A 10,640-nucleotide genomic window follows, 5' to 3' on the forward strand; every position below is an offset into this window, starting at 1 on the left:
TTGGCTGTGGGTTTGTCATATATGGCCCTTATTATGTTGAGGTAAGTTCCCTCTGTGCCTACTTTCTGCAGGGTTTTTATCATAAATGGGTGTTGAATTTTGTCAAAAGCTTTCTCAGCATCGATTGAGATGATCATATGGTTTTTCTCCTTCAGTTTGTTAATATGGTGTATCACATTGATTGATTTGCATATATTGAAGAATCCTTGCATTCCTGGGATAAACCCCACTTGATCATGGTGTATGATCCTTTTAATGTGCTGTTGGATTCTGTTTGCTAGTATTTTATTGAGGATTTTTGCATCTATGTTCACCAGTGATACTGGCCTGTAGTTTTCTTTTTTTGTGATTTCTTTGTCTGGTTTTGGTATCAGGGTGATGGTGGCCTCGTAGAATGAGTTTGGGAGTGTTCCTCCCTCTGCTATATTTTGGAAGAGTTTGAGAAGGATGGGTGTTAGCTCTTCTCTAAATGTTTGATATGATTCTGTATATTTTTAATATTATTTATTTTGTTGCTCAAATTGTTCTAGCTTTGGTCACTGGATTGAGAGTTCTTTTGGGTTAGTTCCTTTGTCCGTTTGACATGCCCTCATCCTTTTCATTTATTTATTTTTGAGCATTTTTTTCCTTCCTAACACTAGACAATACTTCAGGCTTATCTTACCACTGCCCTAGCCCTAGAATCACCATTCTATCAGAGAGCCCTGGTTCCTTTTACTGGAGAATGGGATTTAGAAACCAGGATCTGGGCACTAGGTGCTCATTGCTCCACGGTTGGTCACTGCTTCTAGGGCCTCTCAGTGGACAGAGCTAGGAAATATATGTATGTAAATAACCCAAGTGTACACGTATATCTGTATTTATTTGTGTCTATGTTAAACTAAATGTAAGTTCATACTGATATTTCTGACCACAGGGTTCGTTCACCACCCCCCAACTCTGTTTGTTACTTTTTTTCTGACATTGAGAATCCTGGCTCCCATTATCTATAATTATTTACTTATTTAACTCAAGTGTACCTGTAGTACCCCTATGAGAAACAAACTTACCAACTAGAATACTGTGTTTATGGCAGTTTTTTTTTTTTAACTTTAAACATATCCAATCAAAAGATTGTTTCCCAAGACTTCATAGGCCAGCTCCTTCTTCCCCTCTCCTTTTAGTGCTATGTTATGTATTCGTAATACAGAATTCACTTGTGACAGTCTGCTTTCCATCCTGGATCCTCCAACAGGCTTATTTTGGCGGGGAGGGGGGGGGTTGCATATAGTAAAATTTACTCTTGGAGATGTACAGTTCTATGGGTTTTGACAAATGCCTGGAGTCATGTACCTACCACCACAACATCATACAGAGAAGTTCCATAGCCCTAAAAATTCCATTGTGCAACTCTTTTGAAGTCAAGTACTCCCCCTCCTCTAAACACTAGCAGCCATTGATCTGTTTTATGTCCCTGTAGTTTTGCCTTTTCCAGAATGTCATATAAATGGAATCATATAATATGTAGCCTTTTGCATCTGGCTTCTTTCACTGCTTAGCAAAATGCATTCGCAATTCATCTATGTTGTTGCATGCATGAACCATTAGTTCATTTCTTTGATTGCTGGATGGAATTCCATTGTATGGATGTACCACAGTTTATCCATTCACCTACTGAAGTGCATCTTAGCTGTTTCCAGGTTTTGGCAGCTGTAAGCAAAATTGCTATACACATTTATGTACAGGTTTTTCTGAATGTAAATTTTCAGTTCACCTGGGTAAAAAACTGGGACAGGGACCAATGGGTCACAAGATAAATGTATGTTTAACTTTATGAGAAACCGCCAAACCCTCTTCCAACATGGCTGCACCATTTTGCATTCCCACCAGCAACATGTAAAAGTTCTAGTTGCTCTGCATCTTCATGAGCATATGGTATTGTCAGGCTTCGATTTCTCTTTTCTTTTCTTAATGTAAAGTGAAAAGTAAGTCTCTAACCTTATTCTTTGCCAAATATCCAAAACTGACACCATTTAAAAATTTTAGTCATTCTAATATGGGTATAATGGTAGCTCACTGTGGATTTAATTTGCATTTCCCTAACAACTACTGGTATTGACTGAATTGAGCATCTTCTCATGAGCTTATTAGTAATCCATTTTTAAAACTGGGTTGTTAGCTTTCTTGTCAAGTTGCCACAGTTCCTTATATATTCTGGATAAAAGTCCTTGACCAGAGAAGTGACATGTAAACATTTTCTCCAAGTCTATGACTTGTCTTTTCATTCCCTTAGCAGTGTCTTTTACAGAGCAAATGCTTTTAATTTTGATAAAGTCCAGTTTTTCATTTTTTTTCTGCTCACAGACTGAGCTTTTGGTATCATACTTCAACACTCATTGCCAAATCCAGAGACTTTCTCCTATGTCTTCTTGAAGAGATTTTATAGTTTGTGTTTCATTTTAGTTTTTTCAGTAAGACTGCATACAATACCTTTACGTTTTCATTTTCTGATTGTTGATGATCTCCTACAGTGTGAGGTGTAAGTGCTAAATGTATTAAAATTTACACACACTCATACATTTATATTTAGGAGATGGTTGTACTACTTTGGGGTGGGGAATCCTTTCTCTTTCAAAAAGCAAAAGATAGGTATCGCTTCAAAATCATAAAAAATTTTTTATGACAAAACAACCATAATTAAGGTAAAAACACCAAAGATAGACTGGGGAAGATACTTGTGCCTCATATGCAAAAGGTTAATTATCTCTAGCATAGAAAAAAATTTCCTACAAATTGACCAACAGAAGTGAGCAAAGGATATGAACAGATAATTCCACAAGAGAAAAACCAAATAGCCTCCAAGATGCAACGGGCATCCAGCATAGAAGGAAAAACACCATGCCCGTCTTCATCTACATTTGATGGGCCCAGCAAAGGCTGCCAAAGGCCGGTGCGGGCATGGATGTGGAGAAGGTGGCATGCGCACACAGTACTGCTGGAGCCTAATTGATACGACTTCTTGGGAAGACAATCCAGCAACACCTATTAAACTTACCAAGGGAGCACCCTCTCACCTGCCTCAATATGTCAGGTTTTCATAAAGATGGATGGTGCATCATTGTCTTAAAGTAGTGGCTTAAAGCTAATGGAACCGAATGTCCATCACACATGGAATGGTTGAGTTAATTGTGGTAGATCTAAGTTACAGACTGTTACGCTACTAAAATAAGACTTAGATCCACGTCTAAATACCTGTAGAAAAATGAGATGGGCACGTTGCAGAGTGACAGGAACAGAGCCGTCACGTGTGTATAAATGCAAGTCCCACCAGATGTCAGCTGCTCTGATGCACAGAGAGGGATGAGCGAGGAATCTAGTTGGTGGTTAACGCTGATGACCTCGGGGGAGGAAGGCCTTCATGAATCTTTGAGTTGTGTCCCTTTTTACAAGTTAATTCGTTATTTTACAATAAAAACTTTAAATGGAAAAATAAAGAAGGTCCAGATTGAAAATCAGGGGACTGGTAATTATTCTTAGTCAGCCCGGAGCACTCGCATCCGATCACTGCGGGTGGGCCCAGGAATCTGCATGCGAACACCAGCCGTCGGGGTGGTTCCGGCGCCTCCCTCAGGGTGCGGGTGGTGGATGCAAGGGGCCAGGAGCTCTGTGGCTGCCCCTTCCTCCCCGGCTTGCGAGTCTCTGTGAGCAGGAGCCCTACCACCCTGGGTCTTCACTGATGCATCGAGAGCCATCCAGCCACATGACAGTGACAGCATGGTGATGAGAGTCCGTGTCTTACCAGACCTGTGCTTGTCAGCTGCGTTCTATTTTTTTTTTTTAAAGGAACGCCTTTATTTATTTATTTATTTATTTTTGGCTGTGTTGGGTCTTCGTTTCTGTGCGAGGCCTTTCTGTAGTTGCGGCAAGCGGGGGCCACTCTTCATCGCGGTGCGCGGGCCCCTCACTGTCGCGGCCTCTCTTGTTGCGGAGCACAGGCTCCAGACGCGCAGGCTCAGTAGTTGTGGCGCACGGGTCCAGTTGCTCCACGGCATGTGGGATCTTCCCAGACCAGGGCTCGAACCCGCGTCCCCTGCATTGGCAGGCAGATTCTCAACCACTGCGCCACCAGGGAAGCCCTGTGTTCTGTTCTTGACCTGAACGTCTGGTGTGAACCTGGGGAGAGGCCCAGACAGCTGAGCTCAGCCCAGGCACAGTCCTCACTCTGAGGAGGTGTCATCGGCTCTCAGTTGCTCCTTGACCATCGTGGCCTCAGGCACGTGGGGGCCATCGTGACCCCCCCCCCCGCCAGTCCTCTGTGCTGAGGCTTCATACACCATCTCCACTCCTCACCCAGCCCTGCGAGTAGATATCTTACCCGTTTGTGGGAAGGCTCCAGGGGCACAGGTCTGCCCCACAGCCAGGGTAGCAGGTTTGGGTGAGCATCTCAGTTCTGAGCGACCCTGGGCCCCCTCTGCCATCAAGCCTTCCACGGAAGCCTAACGTGCTGTCCCGCATCTTTCCCCACAGTGAAAAAGAGCCCCACGCTGCTGGAAGTGAGCACGGCCCATTTCATGAGAACCAACAGCTTTGCCGAGGACCTGGACCTGGAAGGGGAGACTCTGCTGGCGCCCATCACCCACGTGTCGCAGTGAGTGTCCGCTCACCCAGGGGTGAGGAGCTAGAAGGGCGCGGGGCTCAGCGCTGGACCAGGGCTCAGGTCTACTCACCCAGTGCCCACCACTCGCTGCCTGCCCTCAGCAACCTGGGGCCACCGACCACCAGGGGCTGGCCTCGGTGCCCGGGCACCAAGCGGGGAGGAGAGCAAGGGCATTTCCCGCCGAGTCTGGGAACATGATCCTCTTGTTTTGACTTCTGGAAAACCAGACTGATCATTTCCCACTTGTTTTCGTGCTTTGAGCGTCTGAGAAGATTGTTTTTCTCTCCCCTAGCCCCCTCCCCTGCCCCCCAAAAAAGAGACGACTTTGTTTTTCGCATTTCTCCGGTGGAACCCTGGCCAAAGCCACGGGGCAGATGCCGACTGCTGTCTGCCAGTTGCCGCTGCTGTCCTCAGGGGCTCCTTCAGGTGGAGGAAATGGCTGATTTTCCACGCCTTCCAGTTGGCCGGCCCCCGAGGCACAGCTGGCCTGGGACGCATGCCCGGCCTCCCCCACTGTCGCGGTACCGCCAGGCCAATCCCTGGGGCCCGGCCATGGTGTGATTCCCCTCCGACGTGACTCAGTGCTCCCGGCTAGGGCACCCAGTGGTGACAGCCTGTGGCGGGGTCAGTGGGACACTCAGGCCCATTCTGGCCACTGCCCCACTGGGGATTCCCCTAGAGAAGTCTTTCTGTGTTGGGATGTGTGAGCGGCGCTCTCAGCCCTTCTGACAGTCACTTGCTGGCCTTCTTTCCTTCTCTCTGCGGAGTCACTGAAGCGTGTTTCGGCTCTCCGGACTCTCTAAGGGTCTCGAGGTTGTCCTGAACCATGTGCATCTCTCTGGAAGTGAGGCCCCAGGCTGGCTGCCTTTGCTGCCGGCCAGGTGTGGCCTTTGCCTTGCAGATGACTGAGGAATCGGGACCCGAACTGCAGGGCCTCCTGGCTGCTGTGTAATCAGAGGACTGACAGAGTCGGGGAGCCAGAGTGACAGGAGGGTAGGACTGTCTCAAGGTGGTACCATGATCAGACAGGATGGCCTACCGTCCTTCCAGGCCCCCAGGCTCACAGGGAGGTTGAGAGCGCCCCATCAATAGCAGGGTGTGCACAGAAAGCATTCCCAGGCTCGGTGGAAGCCACCCAGGTCACTGTGAAGCAGGGTTATTCGTCCTCGTGGACCCGGCACCGGAGCAAGCTTCCAGGCCACCCCTGGGAATGTGGCTCTGACCTCTGGGCCCATCCTGGAGATGACCTGATAGGCTCACTTGATAAATGGGCAAGGGCAGAGGCGTGAGCAGTGGCGGGTGCCGGGTGGGATGGGCAGGTGCAGGTCAGCGTCCCGAGGCAGAATGCCAGCTTGCCACTCTGGCTGAGGCCTGTACCGAATCTGGGGCCCAAAGGACCCCGAAGTGGTAAAAGTTGCAGTCTTGCGGCTGGTGTCTGCAACACAGGTGGCAGTGCCTGCTCAGAGCGAGGACGGCCAGGAGCCTGCTGGGAACCGCGACCCTCACGCGGGCGGACACTACCCGGGCCTCACTGTGCCCCTCAGCGTGCCCCTTCCTGGCCTCCTGGCCGCTCTCCTCCCGTCAGAGCTCACTCTCCTTCGTTCTCTCCGCTGTGGCCTGGCCCCCAGAATGCACACGCAAGGAGTTGCCCCCCCGGCTGGACAGGGCCATCACCCACCATCCATGCAGCGGGGCGGTCAGTCTTCACCAGCTCCCCGGGCCCTGCAGGGCCCCTGCAGAGAGGCCCAGGGTGAGGGTGGTGAGACTGGGGACCGAGGTGGCCCAAAGCCAAGCTCACAGCTGCCTTGCGCAGTCCCCCCTTTTGAAGCGAGGTCCATGTGTGTTGGCATCTGCGTGCACCAAGTTTCCCAAGGCTGGAGGCCGCCCACCTGCCCAGGGAGCCCCAGGAGGGAACTCAAGCCAGTGTAGCTGCATCGTCAGAGGAGCCCGGCTATTTCTTGTCTTCCCTCCTCCAAGACAGAGGCCCCAAGCTCTCTGCTTGCTGTGGGCCTGGGGCATCACCAACCAGAGAGCCTGTGGTGGGCCTTCTCGGTCCAGCAGTCCCATGGCGTGGCCCGCTGGCTGTGGCAGGAGTGGTCACCTCCAGCGCTGGTTGGGCCTAGGCAGTCCTCACCCGGTGGAGTCCTCGCCCCAGAACCTGTGACGGCCTTTCCCAGTACAGACCCTGGAGATGAGCCCGCTGGGAAGGTGGGAGGGAGCCTAGGCGTGGTGCTAGGATGAGGGGTCCGCAGTGAAGGCTGGGAGTGAAAAGCCTGAGGCTGTCGTCGAAAGGCCACCTCCAGGCACTGTGGTCTGGTCAAGGCAGAGTCGAGGTGGAGACAGCAAGGGATCCGCACGCCCACGTCCTCAGTAGTCAGAGTACTGCTCAGGGGAGCCCAGGAGGGGAAGGGGGGATGCAGGCGCAGCGAAGGAGATGGTGGGGCCTCAGACCTAGGCGCCCCCAGGGCTACAGGCTGGGTAGAGGCCCCACCCCACCATGGCTGGGGAAGGAGGTGGCACCGACGGGCACCATGTTTACTTAGGGCTGTGACTGCCGGCAGGGCAGGGCGGGGAGGAGGATGGCCAGGCCTCGGTGCCCATGCTGGGGCCACATTCCTTTGCCTCCCGCACGGCCCGCCTGGTGATTGATGCCCCTAATTAAACTCGGCTCCAGCCGCTCGGGGACCCGTCTCGGCTCCTGCGGGCAGCTCAGCCCCACGGACTCCATGTGGAGAAGAGAGGGGCGCACGCCCTGGTGTGTGTAAGGGACGGGGGGTGTGCGCGGGGGTCTCACAGCGGGCAGAGTGGGTGGGAGGCAGTTACTGAAAAACAGATCCATTTTTCTTCAGCATTTTACTGATGTTAAATGTATTACCATGTTGGGCCAGTTCCAGGATTCAAATTAAAAGCATAAATAAAGACACATTTTGTTTCCATCTCAAGCTCTCCCCGCCCGCCGGGCCCCAGGGAGGTGAGGTCACTGCAGCCTTGATTACGGGAAGGTCCCTGGGGCTGGGCGAAGCTCCTCTTTCCGGGGCCTGTTGGCCATCGGTGGAGCGAGGGGTCAGGGGACTGGGGGTCAGCAAGCCAGCCTGGTGCAACCGAGGGGGTTGCCAGCGAGCAGGGCCCAGGGTGCAGTGGGCTAGGGAGACACAGTAGCTTTGGGCACTCCAGCCCCACAGGCAAGCCCCTGGGCAGCTCCAGGGCCCTCACACGAATCTGGGTGGCCAGGCCAGAGTCTCACCCACACCTTTCAGGCAGATAGTCTTCCAGGTCCAGCAGGGCCAGAAGGCAGCTCATCTGCATTTGTGGCCCCGCCCCCCCCCCCCCCCCAGTCTTGCCACAGGGCTTCCAAGGAGCAAGTGTGAGGCAGGAGACAAGGCATCTGACGGGGTGGGGCATAGCGGAGCCCTGCTCCCCAGGAGGAGCTGGGGTGAGCTCCTAGGCTCCTGCCCACTGAGGGGAGGGCCACCCCTGTGCATCCCTGTGCCATGCACACGGTGTGCCATCTGGGACAGCCCTGGCACGCCTCTGCAGCCATGGGATTCCTACTCATCTTTCCAGGGTCCTCTCAAGTCGTCCTCCTCTCAAGGAGGCCCAGGACGTCCACAGGCCAGGCAGCCGCGTCCTCCTCCAGCCCTTGAGGCCCTCCGTACCAGCTCCCTGAGCCCTAGTATGGGGCCTGGGACTCTTTTTTGGGTACCTGTCTCCCAGGATCCTCGGCTCCTGGGGAGCAGGCAATGTGTGTCTCCCCTGGGCCTCTCCCTATCTGGCACCCCCTCAAGCCCCAGGCTGGAGGGAGCTCCAGGACTATGGCTCCCACCCCAAGGCAGACAGGGGCCCCCGGCCAGCACGTCCCGAGGAGGAGATGAAGCAAGGGCTGTGGGCGCCTCAGCATGGGTGCCGGCATGCAGGGCCAGGGGCGGCTGGGTCAGAACTGGCCTCAGCATCAGGGTCTGCGGCTCTGAGCTCCAGGGCTGTGTGTGGGCGTGGCCTGGGTACCCCTTCTCTCAGCGGCCTTGGGAGACTGCGGCCATTCCTGTGAAGTCCTCCCCACAGCTGCAGAGTCAGCCGGGACTGGCCTGGCGTCCACATCTGCCCCACTGGCTGCATGTGGACCCCCAAGACAGGTGGTTCCAGTGGCCGGACCCTCTGTGAGCACAGCAGCCTGTGGTTCCCCTGAAGGGTCCCTCCAGGAGAGCTGGTCCCCGGCCCCTCCATCGCTTTCGTCATGGCATCTTGGATGGGCGAGATTCGGCTCTTTTTAACTAGCCACCAGTCTGTCCTGCTCTGCAGGGGGAACGAGTTCGGTTGGCACCCTGTACACCAAGACAGGCACAGGGAAGGCAGAGGGAAGGCAAGGCCAAGGCTGGGGCGCTACAGGTCACCCGCCAGGTGACCACGAGCAAGCACGCTCACACACACGCACACACACCCAGCGAGCATATACTTGCAGGCCTCCTGCGACATGACAGCCTGGAGATCCTTGAGCAAAACCAGCCCTGTGTGCGTTAATTAGAATTTCCATGTCTTCAACTTTCTCCTGGACCCTGCAGAATCTCACGCCAAAACGTTCAAGTTTCTCTTTTCCAGCAAGGCCGCTGTGGCCTGGCTTTCATCCACATCACTACTAATGTCTCCTGAAATCTGCATTTGTCAGCGAGGCCAGGGCCAGCCCCATGCCTTCTGGAAACGGGGGCAAATGTCACAAGGCTTGGTCCCGCACTCAGCTCCGTGGACCAGGGGTGCTGGCTCTATGGATGGGACTAGGTTTGCTTGGGACATTTCAGAGGCACGCGGGGCCCACTGCGGCCCACACCCATGGACCCTGGAGGCGCCAGGCGCTGCACCTCTGCGGACACCCAAGCCCCTCGCTCTGTTTCTCACCCTGCAAACTTTGGTGGGAAAGGACGGAGAGGCCTTTCTGGGGCCAGTGTCCAGGGGGATAAAGGAGGGGGCTTGCCAGGAACAGATGAGGCTAGTTTGTCTTTCCAGACCAGTGTCCTGTCTTCTTCGGAGCTCCAGACCACCTCTGTCTGCACAAGGTGCCAAGGAAGCCCCGTGGGAGCCCGCCCGGGAGGGCTGTGCGAAGCTACATGAGTCACAGTCTCCCCGTCAGAGCCTCGCAGCTCCGGCCAGGCGCAAACCCGTCTCTGAAATGCACGGGGGGATTAAATGTTCTCCTAATTAAATTAAAAGCGAGGCGGAGTGGCTCAGTGGGAAAGAGACGGAACTGGGAATCGGATGCCCTCGATCTGGCTCCCAGCCTGCACCAGCCCAGCTGCGGGCTGGCCCCCGGAGGCCCCCTAACCTCTGGGAGCCTCACTTCCTCCTTCTGAGCACGTGAGGAGGATGCAGCCAGTCTCCTGGGGCTGCTGCTCTGGGGAGTGGGCCCGCTGTCTGGGTGGGAGGCCCAGAGGAAAGCGGGGAGGCTCCTTACTTCCCCAGAAGCCATCCATAACCCCCGACCAGGCGCTCTCAGGCCCCGCGCAGCAGTCTCCGTGGCGCAGGTCCTCAGCAAGGCTAGCGTGGACCGGGTTAGGGTTAGGGTGAGGGTGAGGGTTCGGGTTCGGGTTCGGGTTCGGGTTAGGGGAGCGCTGGAGGATGTTAAGGAGAGAATGTCCACACCCTAGAAGTGGCTGGGGAAAATGACTTCACAGATCGCACTGGTGCTGATGTGGAGACGTTTCTCGCCGTCGGGGAGTCCCACACAGCTCCCTCTTTGTGCTCTGCTTGAACCCAGAAGGGGAGACTGAGTCCCAAGGCAGCCTGATCCGGAAGCCTGAGGTGTGTGTCCCCTGAGCCCGGGTGGAGGGCGCGTGGGGGCAGACCCAGCCCCTCTGCAGGCCTGGGTTGTCCATCTCTCAAGTCAAGTTTCGAAAGGATTGCCCTTGCATATAGGACATTGTTTTCGACTTTTTAGTTGAAGGATGAAGTACACACAGATGAGGACACAGATCTCAAGTGTACCGCTTTATGCATTTTCACCCCCTGGGACTCATGT

General features: G+C 54.1%; 2 protein-coding genes across 8 annotated transcripts in view; one reads left to right on the forward strand and one right to left on the reverse strand.

Moving 5' to 3' along the window:
- KCNQ1 (potassium voltage-gated channel subfamily Q member 1) overlaps positions 1-10,640 on the forward strand; it is a 349,026-nt gene that overhangs the window by 158,785 nt on the left and 179,601 nt on the right. For all 5 annotated transcript variants that reach the window (XM_082342550.1, XM_082342549.1, XM_082342547.1 and 2 more), the window contains one exon: positions 4,507-4,627. In XM_082342550.1, the coding sequence (XP_082198676.1) occupies positions 4,507-4,627 (121 nt within the window). The remainder of the gene's footprint in view (positions 1-4,506; positions 4,628-10,640) is intronic.
- Positions 1-10,640, reverse strand: part of LOC309606045 (uncharacterized protein) — a 129,005-nt gene that overhangs the window by 81,191 nt on the left and 37,174 nt on the right. The gene's annotated exons all lie outside the window — the stretch shown is intronic.

This window comes from Balaenoptera borealis (assembly GCF_965194805.1).
Source record: "Balaenoptera borealis genome assembly, chromosome: 11".
NCBI lineage: Eukaryota > Metazoa > Chordata > Mammalia > Artiodactyla > Balaenopteridae > Balaenoptera > Balaenoptera borealis.